Source organism: Populus euphratica, unplaced genomic scaffold (genome assembly GCF_000495115.2).
Source record: "Populus euphratica unplaced genomic scaffold, PopEup_1.0 scaffold1.1, whole genome shotgun sequence".
In the NCBI taxonomy this organism is placed as follows: Eukaryota; Viridiplantae; Streptophyta; class Magnoliopsida; order Malpighiales; family Salicaceae; genus Populus; species Populus euphratica.
Window position 1 is genome coordinate 5406386 of NW_011499845.1, and position 21344 is coordinate 5427729.

At 33.8% G+C, this 21344-nt stretch overlaps 2 protein-coding genes across 2 annotated transcripts; both read left to right on the top strand.

The window, feature by feature from the left end:
- Positions 1-740: 740 nt before the first annotated feature.
- LOC105123969 (alpha-xylosidase 1-like) lies at positions 741-6225 on the top strand. Its single transcript, XM_011023774.1, has 3 exons — positions 741-1096; positions 1188-1870; positions 4088-6225. Exons 1-3 carry the CDS (start codon positions 864-866, stop codon positions 5965-5967), a joined length of 2796 nt encoding a protein of 931 aa, XP_011022076.1. The 5' UTR covers positions 741-863; the 3' UTR covers positions 5968-6225.
- Positions 6226-18361: 12136 nt separating this feature from the next.
- LOC105123977 (ethylene-responsive transcription factor ERF119) lies at positions 18362-20694 on the top strand. The gene is made up of 3 exons (XM_011023786.1): positions 18362-18469; positions 18794-19024; positions 19136-20694. Exon 3 carries the CDS (start codon positions 19413-19415, stop codon positions 20340-20342), a length of 930 nt encoding a protein of 309 aa, XP_011022088.1. The 5' UTR covers positions 18362-18469; positions 18794-19024; positions 19136-19412; the 3' UTR covers positions 20343-20694.
- The last annotated feature ends 650 nt before the right edge of the window (positions 20695-21344 follow it).

The window sequence follows — 21344 nt, forward strand, 5'->3', positions numbered from 1 at the left end:
TTGATTAAAAAATTAATATAAATTATAAAAAATAAATATAAAGTGTAGTATATTTATCTCATATAAAAAACTTAAGAAACAATCTATATTGAAATAGATTATATATACTTATTTTACAATGAGAAATTTTAAAAAATTATTTATGTAAATGTGAGTTATAAAAAAATATGTAAGATTAAGTTTTTATAAATTAATTTTATATTTTTTAAATTTATTAAAAAATATAAAATAAAACCTTCCTTAACTGACGCCGGATAACCTGAATTTCAAGTTTATTTACACGTCATTCAAATTTGAAGAGTCCGATTATAAGCAAAAGTTTTTGTAATTTAAAATCTGCCAAGATCCTGGACTCTAAGTCAACCCATCGGCCGAACTAGGAGTTATAGCACGATACGACTTGCTCGTCTTTTCCTGCTGGCATTGGCGTTCAATCCTCTCTATCCGCTACCTGGATAAACATATAACATCAGCATTTTCAAAGCCCTTCAAAACCCTCCATCCATAAAATATGAATAACGATGCACATTTAACTTTTAAGCAGAGGATGTCAGCAAATTGCCTTCGAGATATTCTTTCATATTCGGAGAGATATTCTAATAGACGAATCTAGTTACCAAAAGAGACAAAAATTTATGGAGGAAAAAATGTGGCTTTCAACCAATGGGGCCACGGGCCATCATGGCCATCATCATCACATGGCACTGATGGCCCTCGTGCCCCAGTCACTGCCTCACATGTACGTGCTGATTACTCTTCACTCTCCTTTCATGGCACTCTAAACACTAGACAACCCCTTAAACACATCCTTAAAAGGAGCCTCTTCCTCGCTAGTCACACCACGACTAGCTAGTTTAGTTGCAATGTTTTCCTCTGCTGGTTCTTTTTTTTCTCTGTCCTCCTGTAGTTTTCTTCTTGTTTTGCTCCTATCTTTCTATCAAGTAAACTCGTCTTCTACACCCACCAAAATTGGCAAAGGCTACCGTCTCATTTCCATCGAAGAGACCCCTGATGGAGGCATTGTAGGAATCCTCCAAGTCAAGCAAAATAACAAAATCTACGGTCCTGATATCCCCCTCTCGCGGCTCTATGTAAAGTAAGCTCTTTTACCGTCGTTTTCATGTTTGTCACGTCCAGGGCTCCCAGAGCACCTTACTCTAAAGACTAACGTTATTAAATTTGCGCAGGCATGAAACACGGGATCGTTTAAGGGTTCATATTACTGATGCAGAGAAGCAGAGATGGGAAGTGCCATACAATCTGTTACCAAGAGAGAAAGCACAAGCATTGAAGCAAACAATAGGGAGATCAAGAAAGAACCCAATAACTGTTCAGGAATACTCAGGCTCTGAGCTAATTTTTAGCTACATAGCAGACCCTTTTAGTTTTGCAGTGAAGAGAAAATCAAATGGGCAGACCCTTTTCAATTCAAGCTCTGACGGTTCAGAGTCATTTGGTGAAATGGTGTTTAAAGATCAGTACTTGGAGATATCAACACAGTTGCCTAAAGATGCTTCATTGTACGGTCTTGGAGAGAACACACAGCCGCATGGTATTAAGCTGTACCCTGGAGATCCATACACCTTGTATACAACTGATATCTCCGCCATTAATCTTAATGCTGATCTATATGGGTCCCATCCGGTATACATGGATCTCAGGAAGGTGAAGGGCCAAGCTTATGCTCATGCTGTTCTGTTGTTGAACAGCAATGGCATGGATGTGTTCTATAGAGGGACTTCTTTGACATACAAGATTATTGGGGGTGTTTTTGACTTCTACTTCTTTTCTGGACCCACTCCTCTTGCTGTTGTTGATCAGTACACCGCTTTAATTGGAAGACCAGCTCCAATGCCTTACTGGGCTTTTGGTATGATCCTATTCTCCATTCCTGTTCTCTTTGTTTCAAAGCATCATCTCCTTATCTGCTTATTTCCTTTCCTAGTTTTATTGATATAATAAGGTAGAGGTTGATATTTAAAAGGGAAAATATGGCCTTTAATGTTGATTGACTTGTGTGCCCCTGATAGTAGGGTGTATGGCGTGGTCTGTTTATGTGCTGGTTGTGTGTCTCTGTGTTTATAGTCCAGTGATTGATTTTATCCGTTTTGTCATCTTTTTGTGACTTTATAATCGAATTTACCTTTCCGGTAGCTTGTGTTCACCGTCGAAAGTCTAGAATGCCAACATCCACGCGGCGTCGATGGACACTTGTGGATGGCGGTATCATTGCAAGCTTATTCCCAGCACAGTTGTTTACTGGCTCTTGGTGTCAACCGTAATGCCACTAATTTAGACGACATTATGCATATCTTGTTTGGAAATCTTATAGTGAGCATGTTGTGTGTAAACATAGCTACAATTAGTTTAATTGATTAATAATAGATTTGCCAATCTCTATGATATGATTTAGATATTTATTGTGGATCTGTGATGCGCTTGTCTGTCGGTGTTGTGTTTTAAATGATTCTGACATCCTTAGGTTAAAAATACCTAAAAAGTATAATTTCATATTTTTAAGTTAAAAATCACTTTGAAACACACGTAATCCATAAGACCAAACAGCATCATTTGATAGGCGTGGCACGTGGAGAAAGGGTGGTAGACGGTATGATTTGTCGATATGCTGCGTAACATACGGAGGGATGCTCGTGTTATTGCTGGATAGGGATGTTTGGTGTTTTTTTTTTTTTTTTTTTTTTAATTTAGGTTGGTGGTGTTGGCCCAATAGCTGTTTTACTCTATTGCGATTCTAAATGCTCTCACCTCCTAAATTTATTTCGTAATTCTCTAGAAACAACTTTTTAGTGTAAATGATCTTTCTTTCTTTTCTTGACCAGTAATTAAAACGATCCTTTTGCTCTTGGTCCACGTTACGTATAAAGACAAGGTCATACCACACGGGTATTGATTCTATATCTCACCGTTGAGATTTTCTGCTCTCTAGCTTAACTTTGCAAGCCAAAAATCTTGACACCACTGGACCCCAAAACACGCTACTACTATTCAATCCTTGCGCGTCATGCGGTCCTCCAATGGCTTATCTTCCCCACATGAAGTGGGAAATATTGATTCAGGCTACAATCGTTATCACATTGCTGTGATAATTATATCGATGTGTCCCACATGAAGCTGATACCTTGACCAGCATTCACGCAGCATCCATACGATGGACCTGCAGTTTGCACCCCCCCGATCCCATGTCCTGCTAGGGTGAGACACTGAGGCTGTCCTTAGGTGGTGGGGATTGTGGATTGTTCTCTTGTTTTTCCCTTCGCTGTTGAGACTGTTGTGTCGGTGGCTGACAGATCGAAACCTAAGAAAGGCAGGGGATTGCTGTTTAGCTACGTTATCACAGGAGAATCTAAAATTACCACCATTGTAGAATTTTTCATGTTATTCAGTGGCTTTTAACCTGCACTCCTGCTTAACTTCCTAGGCCATTTTCCATCTTAAAATGACTCTCGAGAAGAGGATGGACATTTGATGAAAAGAATTATTGATATGCCAATGGAGTAGTTAATTGTTTTTAGAACAAGGTTAGATGCCAATGGAGTAGTTAATTGTTTGATGGCTCCACGAGTAAGGCTTGCCAGTATAGGGAGCCAAATCTCTCATCTTAGGTTAAATGTGTGAAACCAATTTATCAACTGGATACATTGTTATGTTTAAGCTGCTGAATTTGCTTCATGTTGTAGGCATCTTATATAAAAGCATACTGTAGTTAAAGACAGACAGAAAATCTCGAATCACTAGTACATTAATGGAAAATGGTATATGATGATTGAAAAGCTTTTGGTTGTCCGTTATCTATATCTCTTGAACGATAGTAGTGTTGTGACTAGGATAGGTAGCTATTTCTTTGTCTGTACGGATTACAAAGACAGAACGTAAACACAATTCGTTCAAGCATAGATCTTAGTGCTTCCTGATTTATTTATCATGCTTTTCTAGCTATTGAAGCTTTAAAATTCAATTTAGATTTCTTTTTGGTTGTTTAATACGGCTGCCTTCATATATCGAAAAATTCACAATGTAAACACTGGGAAAAATCATTCTGCTAAACATGTGATTCTGATGCCAACAGGTTTCCACCAATGCAGATGGGGTTACCATAACCTGTCTGTGGTTGAAGATGTTGTCGAGAACTACAAAAAGGCTCAGATCCCACTTGATGTCATTTGGAATGATGACGATCACATGGATGGCCACAAGGACTTCACCCTCAACCCTGTCAACTATCCTCGTCCAAAACTTTTGGCTTTCCTAGAGAAAATACACAGCATTGGCATGAAGTATATTGTGATCATTGATCCTGGAATTGGTGTTAATTCTAGTTACGGTGTGTACCAAAGAGGCATTGCCAATGATGTATTTATCAAGTATGAGGGTGAGCCCTACTTAGCTCAAGTTTGGCCAGGAGCTGTCAATTTTCCTGACTTTCTCAATCCAAAAACAGTAGATTGGTGGGGTGATGAAGTTCGTCGGTTCCACGAACTTGTCCCTGTTGATGGTCTTTGGATTGACATGAATGAAGCTTCAAATTTTTGTTCTGGACTGTGCAAAATCCCAAAGGGCAAGCAGTGTCCAAGTGGAACTGGACCTGGTTGGGTCTGCTGCTTGGATTGCAAAAACATAACAAAAACAAAATGGGATGATCCACCTTACAAGATAAATGCTTCAGGATTGCAGGTTCCAATAGGGTACAAAACCATAGCAACCAGTGCAGTTCACTACAATGGTGTTTTGGAGTATGATGCTCATAGCATATATGGATTCTCCCAAGCCATTGCTACCCACAAGGCCCTTCAAGGCCTTGAAGGCAAGAGGCCATTTATATTATCACGCTCCACTTATGTTGGATCAGGCAAATATGCTGCTCACTGGACCGGTGATAACAAAGGCACTTGGGAGGATTTGAAATATTCTATTTCTACTATGATAAATTTTGGTATTTTTGGGGTACCAATGGTTGGTTCAGATATATGTGGGTTTTATCCTGCACCCACTGAAGAGCTTTGCAACAGGTGGATTGAGGTGGGCGCTTTCTATCCCTTCTCAAGGGATCATGCGAACTACTATTCCCCAAGGCAGGAGCTTTATCAATGGGATTCAGTAGCTGAGTCTGCTAGAACTGCACTTGGTATGAGGTACAAGATTCTTCCATATCTCTACACACTGAGCTATGAGGCTCATACCACAGGAGCCCCAATTGCTAGACCACTTTTCTTCTCCTTCCCAGATTACACTGAGTGTTATGGGTTGAGCACCCAGTTCTTGCTTGGAAGTAGCCTCATGATATCTCCGGTGCTTGAGCAAGGGAAATCACAGGTTAAAGCACTCTTTCCTCCTGGTAGTTGGTACAACTTATTCGATATGACACAGGCCATTACATCGGAAGGAGGGCAGTATGTCACTCTTGATGCACCCTTGCATGTTGTTAATGTGCATTTGCATCAGAACACAATCCTACCCATGCAGCAGGGTGGAATGATCTCTAAGGAAGCCAGAATGACACCTTTTGCCCTTGTAGTGACCTTCCCTGCAGGGGCTAGTGAGGGAAAAGCTGCAGGGAAACTTTTCCTTGATGATGATGAGCTCCCGGAAATGAAACTGGCAAGCGGATCGGCAACATATGTCGATTTCTATGCAACTGTAAGTCAAGGAACTGTGAAATTGTGGTCAGAAGTTCAGGAAAGCAAGTTTGCTTTAGATAAGGGTTGGAAAATCAGTAAGGTAGCAGTGTTGGGATTAGGTAGAAGCGGGGCACCAACAGCACTGGAGTTTGATGGGAAGCCGGTGACCGCGGCTTCAAACATCGAGTTGACCTCATTGGAGCAGAAATATCTTGAGGACCTCCAAGTTGGCAGTGAAAAGAAGAGTAGTGTGATGGTAGAAGTTGATGGCTTGGAAATTCCTGTTGGCAAAAACTTTGCCATGTCCTGGAAAATGGGGGTCAGCGGTTGAGCTTTGAGAAGGCTCATTACTTCTTTTCCAGATTATGTATTGAGATTGTTGATGCATTTTATGTTTGTTGTCAGGGTTCTTACGGAGAAGAGATGAGCTAAACTATGTTCATCCTTTTCTATCCAAAGCAATTAAAGAGTTTTGATTTCACTGCTTTCTTAATAAGCGCATTCTCATTGATATTGTAGTTTAAAATGCAGCTATGAAATGTCAAGTTTCTGGAGTAATTCTATAACATTATGAAGTATTCTTGTGCTATCATGTTCAGTTGGTCGTGCCTTCCTCTTGAAATAGGCGGAGGGCCATTTCAACCACGCAAAACTCTATATAGCCGTATCCTTCCGTTTGCACAAATTCTCGTTCAAGAGTATCTTGGGTATGCAGAGGGGGTAAAATGGAAATCTTCCTCGGATTTAGGGCATGAGCCCAACCCATGACCGGGATTGGAAAAATTACACCAAGTTTTAACGTTTGCAGCATGTCTGCAATGTGAGGCCCCTGAAGATTAACCTGTGAGTTTATGACATCTAACTTCCAACTACCAAGGGTTTAAATTGAGAGCGCGATCCAACGTTACCTTAGGCTTGTTGGTTTCTTAGATTCTTTAAATTTATTAGAAAACGGTACTGCCACTCTCTTGGTGGGGGACTGCTTGCCGCGCTTCGTGCTCTGTAAGCATAGATTAGGCCGTCCGTGTGAAATTCGAGATTATTATGCACTCGAAAAATTTAAGAAAATAAATCGTTGGTATTTTAATTTTCAATATTCCATTATTATTTTAATGGAGGAATAATAAATGGAGGCTGGTATGGAAATTAAGAGAGCGGGGGGATGCGTTGCCATCCATTATCATCTCTTGATATTTTTTTTACACTCTTAATTCTTCATCCTCGAATCTTACTTCCTTAAAATTTCTATTCCTGATTTCAACTTAATACCAAACACAACTCTAATCTTAACAAGAATCAAATCCAAAGTCCTATGAACCCCGCCCTGCTCCTAGGAAAAACACACCGGCCTCGCCATAACTTTCTCTGGCAGCTCAAATGGCAAAACGACATGATTACATCTCGTCTTCGTGTATCCATCTTTTTATTGAAAATTTAACTATGAAATGAATATTGATAGTATCACTGAAAGCCATAAAAAATATTGATAGACATCACTATCTCCATGGCATAATGATACCATAAAAAATAAGATGAGGATTGTGATTTATTGTATCAAAAAAAAGTTAGACAAAACCCTTTATGATAATGGTAGATAAGGGATGCCTAATTTAGGGCTTTTTCTATGCAAAACTCAAACCATCGAGTTTAGCACCATCGTAAATCAATTGAAAAATGAGTCATGCGCACAGCCAGGCATCTTGATAGAAGAGTTCGGCTATCGAAGGAATGCTAGCTTGTTCCAACAAATAAGAGACATCTATTACAATCCAGTCAAAGAACACTGAGACCTTATTCTAAGAAATAAATGACAAAAAAATAGGAAATCAAAGAAAATATCATTACGTTCGAGGTTTTCTTTGCCAGCAAGAGATCAAGAGAGGGAGAGGGAAAGAGCTTTTGAACAAATCGGGTATTAATTCTAAAAAAAACCACATAAAAAAAAAACAAAAATATGTAACACTTATTTCATTGTATGTGTAAGATACATAAAAAATTAAAAAATCAATGGAGTGGCTATTAAAATAATGAAAATAAAAAAATAAAAAAAAAGCTATTGAGTTTAGAGGTGAATCCAGGCGCGTGCGACTTGCAACTAGCCTCAAGTTTATATTCCTTGTAATTAAAAAAACATATAGACCACGCATCATCTGAAAATATGATGCATTATCCATTTTTCTTCGTGATCTATGAAAATCTTGGCAGTTATATCACCAGCGAGATTATTAAAAAAACCTCATTTTCTTGTTTTTTTAGTATAAAAATCATACGTAAAAAATCTTCTAAACCTTCTAGGCTCAAAAATCATTTATAAACAAACAACTGATAACAAAATTTTATTTTATTTTTAAATTTTTAGATGTAAAGATTCAAATCAATATTTTTCTCGATTCCAGAAATAAAAAGATTTAATTTTCCTATCTATGAATTAATCACTCCTACCCTCACACCCCTCCTCTCTTCAGGTGGCGAAAGTTGCGGGTAAAGACAATCCAAGGCCTTCCCGTCCTTTAAGTGAAGTGGTCATATTAATCTCTTGAATTTTAGGTGGTAAAATTAGTCTTCAGCGTGGTGGGTAATATGTTTGACTTTCTCCCCTCTGCTTCAGTACTAACAACTATTTACTTGTTCAGAAAAAAGGGGGGAAAAACAGTAAGTACCTCATACTGAATGCGGAGGATTGATGCAAAGCTACAATGCTCAAAGAAACACGATAAAAGAAAAAAACTACTAGTAAAACTGTGAGAAATAAAATCTTATCCTAGTTCTCACCTGTAGAAATAACATTATTTTTGTTTTTTTAGTAAAAATCGAGGCCAAAATCCAAAACTAAGAAATCAGACTCGTTTGGGAAAGAGTATCTAACATATAACATCAAGAAATAACAAAGAAGATAAACCATCAAGCGAGAACTAAGAAGAGAAGGGGTTCCTCTGACTTGTGAATGGTAAAAAGTAGCATCGTACATAGGTTGTCTTCCCGGCATGAATGGCGGAATGCAAACCTCCCTTGTGCTTGAGATTCGGAAAAAAATTGTCGTTGACATGCTTTCCAAACAATGATACTTCAAAAGCTACAACGGTCTCTGATGTCCTGTTATAGCGATAAGACAGGGTCGTTGGGTAATAAAGATGTCGATGGCGACTTAATCAAAGGTTAAACAGTAGAATGTCGAGCACGATTTCTTTTATCGGAACACTAGGATCTGCTTTGTGCAAAGAACTAAAGTTCATGTCTAGATTCCTGGGGCATGCGATGCAGCGCGTGCCATTTTTTTTATTGGTAAAAAAAAATAATTTATAAAAATACAAATTTGTTTTAAAAATAAAATTTAAAAAGATATAACTCAGGAGATAGTTCAATAGAAAAATAAATGAAGAGCATGAAAAACCATAAATAAAATATTTCAAGATAATCTGAAATATTTTAAAAATTTATAAAAATCATACAAAAATATATAAAAAAGAAAAGCCACATCATCCATAATATAGATGTTAAATTCATAATATACAAGACAAATACAAAAATAGAATCTAATTTTAAATTATATAAATGATGAATAGTAAAATTAAAGATATATATAAATTTAAAAAAAAAATCAAACAAATATGGATGAATTTTCTAAACTTAAGGTCTTAAACTCATAATTCATTTAATCTTAAATTGGAGTTGAATAAAAAATCTCAATTCCAAATTGATTTCGTATTAATTAGCTACAATATATCAAACTATGAATAATATATAAGAAGGTTCCAGAAAATCTTATTTATTTTTTAAATTAATAAATAATCCTATATAAATAAAAATAAGAGAGTCTGGGTCTCAAATTGAACAAATATTGCAAAACTTCAAAAAACATAACTTAAAGAAATGAAAAGGAAAGGAAAGGAAAAATATGCGCAAACCACGCAAACCTTAGGTTACTTTTTAAAAATCAAAATCCTTGAAATCATGGACCTGGGCATGGTTAAAAAGTTTAATTTCTATTCAATTTATTGTCAGGTAATGAAATTAAAAAAAATATATTAATTTAAATTTTTTATCAAAAAAATGAAAATTGATAAAATAATGAAATTAAAAAAAAAATATTAATTTAACTTTTTTATCAAAAAAATGAAAATTGATAAAAAAAAAACTCTAGGTGGAAAAAATTTTTAAAATAAAAATTTATTTTACATAAAACAAATAATAATCCAAATGATAGAAAGTTAATTGGTGATGAAATTAAAAAAAGTATAAATTATTTAAAAAATAATATCTAAAACATTAAAGTATGGAACTGGAACAAAAATATAATAATTAGTCAAAAAACCTAACAAAAAACAATTTAAAAAAAAACTTGAGATAATTAGAATTATTTTCAGGAACAACAAAAAATCCACACAAAGCAACGAAATAAAAAGGACATAACCCAGTCTCCAATTGAATAAAAGTTAAAGGATGCAAAAATAGTATAACCACTGGAAATTAAAAACCAAACAAACCTAATGTAAACCCTTAAACTTAATATAACCTTTAAAAATCATAACCTATCAAGTCCTGTGTTTGTGTTAGATTAAGAAGCTTGATTTTCAATAAATTTATTATTGAATAGTAAAATTATAAAACAATGATATAAATTAAAAAACAGTTAAGAGTAAAAAAATAAAAATCAAACCTGACAATAAAAAAAACCCAGGGAAGATGAAATAAAAAATTTAAAAATGATCATGGATACAACAAATAATAGTAAGAAAGATGATGACCGAATTTTAAAGATAAACAAAAAATGAGATGAAATTCAAAATAAATTTTTATTTTATAGACTATTTAAAACAAACGAGATCGTAATCAAAAGTCAGGAACCATGTGTTAATTTTAAAAAATAAAATAGTTTGTGTGAATATCAAGTGAATAAAGAAAAGAAATAAAAAAATAAGTGCTTGTTAGCTACAAACTGGATGTGCATTTGGCGCACGCACCTCCCATCATGGAAGGGATATCAAGATCTTTTAGATGTTATTAAGAAAGGCAATGTTCAGTGATTAGATAGCCCTATACGCACCGTCATTAAAGCATGAGAATGTTTACCTATTAGCACGTGCAGGACATGTGTTAAAGAAAAAAACATTAAACTTTTATTAAAATATAAAAATGCCCCCGTGTTAACTTTACATAAAAAAAACCAAGACCTGAGCACCATGAAGGATAGTTTTGTTGATTTTTAATCAAAAAATAATTAAGTAATTTAACTTTGATGGAAAAAAAATAAAAAGAGACATGAAAACCCCAATCCTAAGCCATCTTCATTTTGTTCCTGTGATTTGATTATTGAAAAAAATTTAAAAAACCAATCTACCCCTAGACATTTTTAAAATGGGTATGAATCACAGTTGAAAAAGACCGATGATCCTAAATCATAGCTTAATGTTTTCTTTTTTTTATATAGATACATAATTGTCAAGAGACTACACCATCAAATAGTATTTATTGTACATATTGTGCCATGGGTCAAATAAAAAGATTCTGCTAACATGAAAAAAATATCTAAATATTGTTAATATTTTATACAATGAAAAATAAATAAATCATGTGGAGAATGATTTGGTGTGACTTGGTTGACTTAGCTAGTGAAAAAACAAGCTAGAAGACTAGTAAAAATATAGTTCTACTCGAAATAAATACCTAATATGAAATTTCTATATAAATACCAAGACGATGACATATTAAATTGATTCATGTTAACTTGGGCTAGCTTGTTAATTTTCATGCTAGGTCACAAGACCAAGAGGGCTTTATGGAAAGCATATTAAGACAATTTATAAATCATAGTTTTCAATTAATCAATGTCAAATGATGTAATTAAAAAAAAAATATAAAAAAAACTTCCAATCCTGGTCAAGCTGTCAAATCTACTTCTTAGATATTAAGACTAAAATAACTTAAAATAAAATAAATTATAAAATTTAATTTTTAATCAACTTAATATTGGAGATGAAATTTTTTAAAAAATCAATTAAAAAAAGAACACAAAAAACTAAGTTGAGTTATTCTAACAAATTTGTGAACTGGGTCATAAGATGAGAATAACTCCACGTATAGCAAATTAAATTATGAATCCTAATTTCTCGATCAATTTAATGCTTGTATGATGAAAATGAGAAAACAAATTAATTAAAAAGAAAAAACTCGAGTCAACCCAGCTAACTTGTCAAACTTTTAGTATAAGCCATGAGACTGAGATAATCTCATAAATTTAAAAAAAAAACATGAAACTTAATTCACAACAAACTTAATACCCAAGGATGATAATGAAATTAAAAAAAAAAACATAGATTGTGAGAAAAAAAACCAAATATAAAAAAAAACTATTACAATGAATAATGTTTTGTGATGAGGTGTATATTAAGTGTTCTTTTTAAAGTGTGATAAAAGTTTTTTCTTCAAAATATTTTTTTTTAAATATATCAAACTCTTTTTTTAAAAAATAGTCTTGACATTAGCACGTCAAAACAATAAAAAACATTAAAAAATAAATAATTTTAAGCTAAAAAAATCAATAATTTTTCAAAACATATTTTGATAGAAAGAAGACTAAAAACCCCTTTTATATATATATACATACATGTTAGTTACATGACTTGTGTGATGTTACGGGTCAATTTTTCTACATAAAAAATATTTTAAAAGTCAAGATCTAAAAGTGTTAAGTCTTTTTGCAAAGTTGTATGAAAGAGTCTTGAGTTTGGTTGCAACGACTAATCCAATAGTAATATTTATAATATTAATATCAACATTAAACTTGCATGACCCAAGTTTAAGTGGGTCTGGTTGCAATACCAGACATAATAGTCTTTGATGTGGGTCTGGTTGCAAAGTCATGTCATAAAAATATGATAATTAAATTGATTAATTAAAAAAAAACTCGTAAAATCAGATTAACATATCAAACCTGAAATCTGTGTCATAAAAGTCTAATAATTAAATATAAAAAAATTTAACATTAACAAACTAAACTAAATAAAAAAAATTCATTTAAAAAAGCAAAAAAAAATTAGGTGAAATCGTCAGACCAGGTTAACTTGTTAAACCCGAAATCAGTATCATAAAAGTTTGATAAAAATTTAGCATTAATAAACTAAATTAAATAAAAAAATTTATTAAAAGAAAAAAATTAATGGGTAAATTCAGAATTAACTGAGTTAACCTGTGAAATCAGATTAACCCGTCAAACTTGTGATATGTGTCATGAAAATCTGACACTAAATAAAAAGAAATTTAACTTTAACAAATTACAATAAACAAAAAAAATAATTTTAAAAAACAAAAAAAATTGAGCCAACTCGGCAAATTAGATTAACATCTCAAATCCGGTATCCGTGTAATGAAAATCTAATTACTAAATATAAAAATTTAACATTAATAAATTAAATTAAACAAAATAAAAAAATAAACAAAAACAAATAATTGATTAGAATAAAAAATAAAAAAATATAGCTAGAAAAAAAAACTAAAGCATCAATGTAAACAAAGAGACAGCTCAGCAGAAAAAAAAATTAAAGCATCAATGTTTTACTTTGACGGGCAGTCCACAGTAGATAATTATAATATAGGTTTTCTTGTTTTTTTAACCATGTGATTTACATGACTTTTAAACTGTGCATGCCTATAAATGGAAAGAAAGCAAACAATACGCTGTCATTTTTCGATATTTTTTCCGAGTATAGCATCTGGACGATTCCAACAAAGTGAAAAAAAAAAAAAGGTTTGAACTTTGCATAAGATTTTCACGGGATTTCAATGTTTTTCACTTTGGTTATTGTATAGGAGTATCTCAGCCAGTGTGAACTTGAAAAGACTATTGCAGTGTTGTCGCCCAAAAAAGATTCTTTACACCCAAATACTACTTAAATATAAAAAGATACACTGTATTTCATATTTGCTAGTGTGAATGGTAAATGCGGAGACTGCTAATTTACATAGGAGATCAAGTCTCCGTATCCCACACGCGGTGAAAAACACTCCCAGATCCCCCCCTTTTTTCCTTTTTATCTCGGAACTTATTTTTAAAGTTCCAGTGGCAGTCTTGAAATCTGGAGAATTTTCAGCGCTGTCTATGGCATATGATAATTGTAGTTCCAGTTTTGTAGAATGCAAGTCACCTCCACTAACTGATAGGGAAATCCGAACCCACAATTTTCTACCTGGAAAGCATTAAAAAAAATATGAGGGAGAAGATATATTTGGAAGAAGAAAAAAGAAGTTTACATAATTTCCTGTCCACATATCTGTGCTGTCGGCTAACTAAAGCGATGGGGGTAGGGCTCAGTTTCACATCAGAGCTTCCATTTTTTACACATCAACACACAAACAGATAAAGTAAGGCAAAAAACAGAAAAGGCACTCCTAGATACAACTCATTTCTATGTGGCCCCCGGCTAATTAAAGCGATGGGGGTAGGGCTCAGTTACACATCAGACTTCCATTTTTTACACATCAACACACAAACAGATAAAGTATGGCAAAAAACAGAAAAGGCACTCCCAGATACAACTCATTTCTATGTGGCCCCTCATCATCACCATTAATGGCCCAGCAGCTGGCTCACACTTGTCCAAGGTGACAGGTGTCGATCTCTCCTTCAGGATAAGACCGAGAAAATGGTGGTTTGGCGGGAAAATGAAGTCAATGGGCTCCACGTCGGTGCCTATGGCGGGAAACGGAAGCTACCTTTCATGGTCCACACACCCTCTCTTGCGTGACACACTTGTCTTCTTCTCCACACACAGGCCAAGTTAATGCACGGATCATACATATGATGTGTCAATAAATCCTTGTGCATGCATGGGTTCATATGTATGTCATGTCATATTGGGTCATGCCTTGCATGTTAATTTATATATTTGTTATATTTTTTACTTAAAAAATACGCGTGCTTGATATTACGTTGGGGTACTTTTAAAAGGTTTTTTATTTAAAAATATATTAAAGCAATTTTTTTTATATTAATACATTAATCATAGAGAACATTAAAAAAGTACAAATTTAATTATTTTTTTAAAATAAATATAATTTTTTTTATCTATGACAATGGTAGACTTGAACTTGAAATTCTTTAAAATTTTAGCAATTTAAAATTATAAATAAATTTACCAGTGTTTTTTTAGATGTTTCGAATAAAACATGAGTCAAAATCAAAGTTTTTTTGACCAATAAACTCTTAACCTAATTTTTACGCAACCTTTCAGTCGCCCGAAACTAGGCAGCAGCCGACTCGTACTTTCTGAACGAGAACACGAAAAGTCAAAAACCCATAGGTCCCATACATTTTAACCAGATTTTCCAGCTCTTGCACGTCCACCGAGAGGACTTATTTTTTATTCGAGCAAGATTTTTCAGTGATTGGTGTTGCGGTGCCACTGCTTATACTGGTTGGTCGGGGAATGGGACAAGTCCCAGTACTGTTTTGTTTAGCTGATGGAGTACGGGCCGTTTGATTTGACCATTGCTATTCCCCATGTGGACATGAACACGTTCGTGATGCGTGCTCCTCTGAAAATTATGTCTCTTTTAATTAATTATTAATTAATAAAATTTAAAAATTATCAGTTGTCTCCAATGCTACGTACAAGAATACTCGGCCCCGTCAATCCGACAACCTTGCAAAGAAATAAGAATATTATTCTTTTCTTCTTCTTGCTTTGACTCTTTCAAAATATTTCAAAATTCAGATTAATATTTTAATTGTTTGAAAAGTGATTGTACAGTGTTTGATTTTTTTTATTTTTTTTTTATTTTTAATTATTTTAATACATTGATCTCAAAAATATTTTTTAAAAAATAAAAAAATTATTTTGATATATTTTGATATAAAAAATACTTTAAAAAATAATTAAAATAATATTCTTAAATATATTAATAATTGTTTATAAATAAAAATATTAGCTTATTTTATATTTTATTTGAACCACACGTATACTGGCATCCTTCAAAGATTCCGGTGTGTATGAGGTTCATGTACGGTCGATTTAAACTGGACGTTGCGGGTAGTAGGGATTTTTGAATAAATTTTTTAAGCGGCAGGCAAACAAAAGCGCGGGGTCACTGATTGACTTTATGAACCTCTGGTTTTTATATTTTTTATTTGAAATTAATATATGTTGATATTTTTATATCATCTTCAGATATAAAATATAAGTTTTTGAAAATAAAATAGAATTATTTTAATATATTTTTAAATAAAAACTATTTTAAAAAATAAATCCTGCTAGTGAATGATTGACGTGGAAATTAAAGAGATTTTCTCTCTTTTTATTCATTCAATGAAGAGATGTTTTGTTCTGTGCAAGTCAATCATTAATTAATTAATTAACAAGCACCCAAAGGAGCCACTAAAACACAATAGCAAACATCACTACCCACGCATAAACAGTATAATTATACTTTCAGCACACAGGTGAAAATAGTAAAATAAAAGTAGCCATGTACTGCAATAAATAATTAATACGGAATCAGAAAAAAATGAATAAAATACAGAGGACACCAAGACCACCGGACAACAACGTATGGAATAAATCACATATAATGTTTGCCTGTAAAAACCGAACTTCTTCTATGCCCCGTTTGTTTGTGGCTTCTTAGTTTTTTTCATTTTTTAAAAAACTTATTAGTGGAAGTCCTTTCTCGCTCAAATAAACAAATCGTCGTCCAACTATAGGAATAAGGAAATCACAATGAGAAATTGAACAAAAAATACCATTTAAGTTATTTCATGCATTATTACATAATATTTCTCCAGTATAGATTAAATTTAATAATATTATTTCTCATGTGATTTTAATGTGTTTAGTAGATTTTACTTAAAAACATATTAAAATAATTTTTTTTATTTTTTAAAAATAATTTTTATATTAACACATTAAAATAATTAAAAAATACTAAAAAATAATCTTTTTAAAAACATAAAAACAAACTAAATTTATAAAGTTGCAGGTCTTTTCAGGAAGCCGGTGCGTCGATTTTGTTTTACATGAAGTGTTCAAAGAATTGATTGATAAAATGTGCTATACTGTATTTGATTACACACATGAACTCTACAGAGAGATCATTCAGCCAATAACTTCTTCTAGTGAAATTAATTACAGCTCCGTGGCTCCAATTAAAGTCAGCAACCGGCACTCGATGGCCTCATTTATTTATTTTTAATTTTTTCCTTGACAAGGAAATACTACCCTTCTTCGTCTACTCAATATTCGGTGGACATTTCAATTAAACAAAATATTACCCGAACCCAACTCAGCAACAGCTCCATTCCCTTATTGTCTCCGTCCCTTACTTTATTTTCAAATTTTTTCGTCTGATTTCTCACAAAATCTTAAAAAAATAATAAATTATTTTTTTATAAATAGCAACAAATAGGTTTTTTGTAAAATTCGTGTAAAGTTCTCTCCATGCATCAATCCTTCACTTTCTTGCACCTACGTGAAAAACAATGAAAAATAATATTTAAAAAAAAGTAAAAATAAATGAAATTAATAATTTTCATTCTCTAAAAAGTGATCACATTTCCCTTGTTATACTCTCTCTCTCTCTGAAGTTTTTATTTTAAAAAATTACATATTTTTAAAGTGGAAAAAGATTTATGTATTTTTTTTAAAAAAACTCGAAATTATTCTTGTCGTACATAAATGTTTCGCTTCTATGTATTTTTATGGTTTCACCGGATAAAGTTGAGAAAAATCCAGGTAAAGTGCCCGCCCATGTCAGTGTTGAAAGCCTAAACACATACCAAATTTTTTTTTTGGATAAAAATAGATACCAATATAGAATAAAATCACCATTACAAAAGGTGAAAATAATTATGGAGAACATAGTCCACATCAAACAAAATTGCACCCCCAACAACTCTTTATTTATTTATTTTTAGAATCACATTAATTGACAGAGCAAAAAGGGAAAGAAGTATTCCCTCCCACTTTCAAAGATTTGGCCAGTGAAGTCTCAACGCTAATGCCTGATCCTACAAATCCTCCCCCGAGATTGCCTCTCGATTATTAATTAATATAGAAATGTACAAAGGAAACCAGTCAAATGAATAAAGTATTCCTGTTAAAAAACTATACTCCTACGAAAGACTTCAAGGCGGTACCGTTTAGGACCGGGAGCAAGACTTTTTAAGGCATCAACTGTCAGTTATTTACAGCTATAACACCCATACATTTCGATTAAATCTGTGCATGGCACTATAAGATATTTTTATATAAGTATTTTTTAATTAAAAATATATTAAAATAATACTGTATTTTTAACATTAACATATAAAAATTATATCTAAAAACTATTAAGAAAGACACTCACATAACCATCCCTTGAATACGCTTTCGCGGCGCTTCGTTCCCCAAAAAGCGGCCATCGACTAGTCACGCACATCCACATACGCACTCTGATAGCGCGTATGCTCAACATTCCACGTAAAACACATTGACATTAACCCCACCTACCGTTTCCAAACCAATAATCACCTCAGCATCCTACACGTGTTGATTCAAAACTCATGTGAAAACAAAATTTTAACAGGCACGGCATGATATACATGACATTGTAAGTAGATGATGCTCATGCATGATAGATATCATGCCAGGTCACATATTTATCAGATACAACTTACTCCTCTTGGTACTATTAAGTAATTCTTAACAGTAACTTAAATTTCTCTCTTTCTATAAATACGTGTGCACCGTCTCTCATTTTTGACCGCATGGAGAAAAGTGCAACTGTGAATGGCCTAGAATAGAGAAAAGGGCAGAGAGATAGAGACCAGTAGTGGAAGAGAAGACAGAGACACAGTCACCAAGGTAGTACTATCACTTGTTAGATTTTTATTTGTTTATTCTAGATTTTATGGAGATTTGCGTTATGGAGTTAAGGTCTGGTTAAGGTCTTTATGATAGTATCTTTTTTTAAAAACCTGAAACCTTAAATAATTGTTTTAGAGTATTTTAACAGATGATGTTTTGTCATGTTATAGAGGAAGCATCGTATCCATAGATTTGTAATCCTTTTTAATCTTTTTTGTTGTATTGCCCTCGTGGGCTTGTTTATCATTTGGTGCTTATTCTCCTAGTATATATCTGGAGCAGTACCTCATTTATTGTTCTCTTTCTTTTGGCTAAACTAAGGGAGCGGGGAAGAACCCTAGAGTGAGGATTCTCTGTTTTGAGGAGTGGATTTATGTCGGCTGAGCTTGATTTGGCTTTGGTTGGGGTGCAATTGCAGCTCTGGATTTTTTCTTTGATTGCAAAAACTTTCGTTGTTGCTTGTTGCTGTTCCCTCTATATGCTTCTCTGCTGTTTACAACAGAGTTTGAATCTGGTGTACTCAGTAATTTCGATGCCTTTGAGACCAAAAAGGTATGTTTTTTGTTCTCCTTTTTTTATTAACCTGTGACATGTTTTTTGGGATCTTTAGATGTTTTTGGTCAGTTTCTGAATTGGGTTTGTTGGGTTTTCTCGTTTTTGCAGGACTTGTTCTTTTGGGGCTTTCTTCTATCTTTTCCTGTTCTTGAGAGGGGCTCTCACTTGATAATCAAATAAACCTTCTCTGCTTTAGTTTCTTCTGATTTGTTCCTTCCTTTATCATTCCCAAAGTTCTGTGCTTCTCAATTTGAACGGTTTTGAATAGTCTCCGTCGTTCATAATTCCAGAACCAAAAAGGCAACCTTTTCATCCCATATAATCCTGCCAAAAATTCAACGATTCAAATCCAGTTTTGTCCCAGTAGTCTAAAATCGAGTCCAAAATGAGAAAAATCCGTGTCATCTGGAATGATCCATATGCCACAGAAACTGATTCGAGCGATGATGAATCTGATAAAAGATCCTTTAAAAAACGGTTCGTGCGAGAAATCAATCTTCCACTCGCTGTTTCTCCCCAGCCAAAAGCCCTTGAGCCTGAGAGCTCCTGTCAAGACAGTAATAATAGTGCTAACCCCCCCAGTAAGAGGAGAAGGGTTTTGCCTAAAACCCCAACATCAACAACCGAAGAAAAGAAACCAGCACCGAAGAAACCTGTAGGTGTCAGGCAAAGGAAATGGGGTAAATGGGCAGCTGAGATTAGGAATCCAGTGACCAAAGTGAGGACATGGTTGGGTACTTTCAATACTCTCGAAGAAGCTGCGCAAGCCTACGAGGCGAAGAAGCAGGAGTATGAGGCTCTCGCTTTGGCTATGGCTGCCTCTGAGAAAAGCCACATCATGACATGTGGTGGTGTCTCACAATCTCATTCTCACAGTAGCTGCAAAAATCAAGGCAGTTCGGCTTCCGATGAAACTGATGAGAGCGTAGTTTCACATACTTCCCCAGCTTCTGTTCTTGAACTTGAAACTTCTGTGGTGTCAAATGTCACTGGTGATTTTGGTCTTTCGATTAAAGATGAAGATATTTGTGCCTCTGTTGCGGATCTTGATATACCTGATCTGGCTTTTATGTCCGATCCTTTGGCTTCTTGTCCGTTTGAGCATGATCTTAACCTTGGACAGGAGGTCGGGAATCTTATTGACGAGTTTGGTCGTTTCTATGATGATTACTGTGGCATTGTTGATCTTGATATCTGCGGGCTAAATGGTGATGAACCAAGCGATCTTCCTGATTATGATTTCGAGTTTGGCAACGAGGAGTTTTCTTATTTGGATGATCATCAACAGAAACCTCTCAACATCGCATGCCTATAATTTTTGCAGCTAGGATTTTAGTAATAGTAAAGTTATCATTATTATTATGTTCAGTTTATTTTTGAGTTATATTACAGAGACCAGAGATCTGAGGTGGACTACTTAAACAGAGGCCCTTGAGAATGTTTTTGCAAGTGAGTACTGTTTTTATGTTTTGTTGAGTGATAGGGAGGAGTGAACACATTTTACTGCGCAAGTATTCTTTGGGTTTTGCTGTGCTAATAGAGCCGTCCAAGGAATTCTCCAGTTTCTTGAATTGTTTTCAATGTTACTGGGTTTTTTGAGTTTTGCTCATTCCTCACATCTTGTCTATGTTAAAGCAATTAAATCGAACTTATGAGATTTTCAGCTTATCTTCAGTTTGTTTATTTTTGGTGCCTTTTTTGCCATGTTTAATTAAAGCTTTGTCTTTAATTCTATTGACGATGGGCACATCTCAATTTGTCTGGTCATGAAAGCCTGTGAATCTTTCTCAGGTCATTTTGCATGCGGGATCTTTTATGCGGGATTGGAAAATTATAGTGTTCTCATGTTTTTATACTCTACAAGCGTTGTTCTATTGGAATGGTATTTTTTATAAATATTTCGGAATGATTTTTATAATTTATTTTTTCCAATACAAATGTAGGAATGATTTTTTATTTATTTATTTAGCTGTCTTGTTAGAACTGTGAAATCAAGGAAAGAAAAAACTATAAATTAAACTTTTTATTTCCTTCCCCCACTTCCATCTGCAAACCGTTCAAAAAAGAAGTGATTATTCAGGGGGTGTTTGTTTTTTAAATTATTTTTTGTTTGGGTTTTTTTTTTAAAAAAAATTATTTTTAATATTAATATGTTTAGATGATTTAAAAATATATAAATTTTATTTTTTTGAAAAAAACCATGGAAACTAACAAGCTCTTCGACCCGCTTAGATTAGTGTTTAGCATAGGAAAGATGCGCTTTTTCTAAGGGCTGCCCCGGAAGAAGTGGGCCAAAAAATTAATTTTGCTCCGGAGA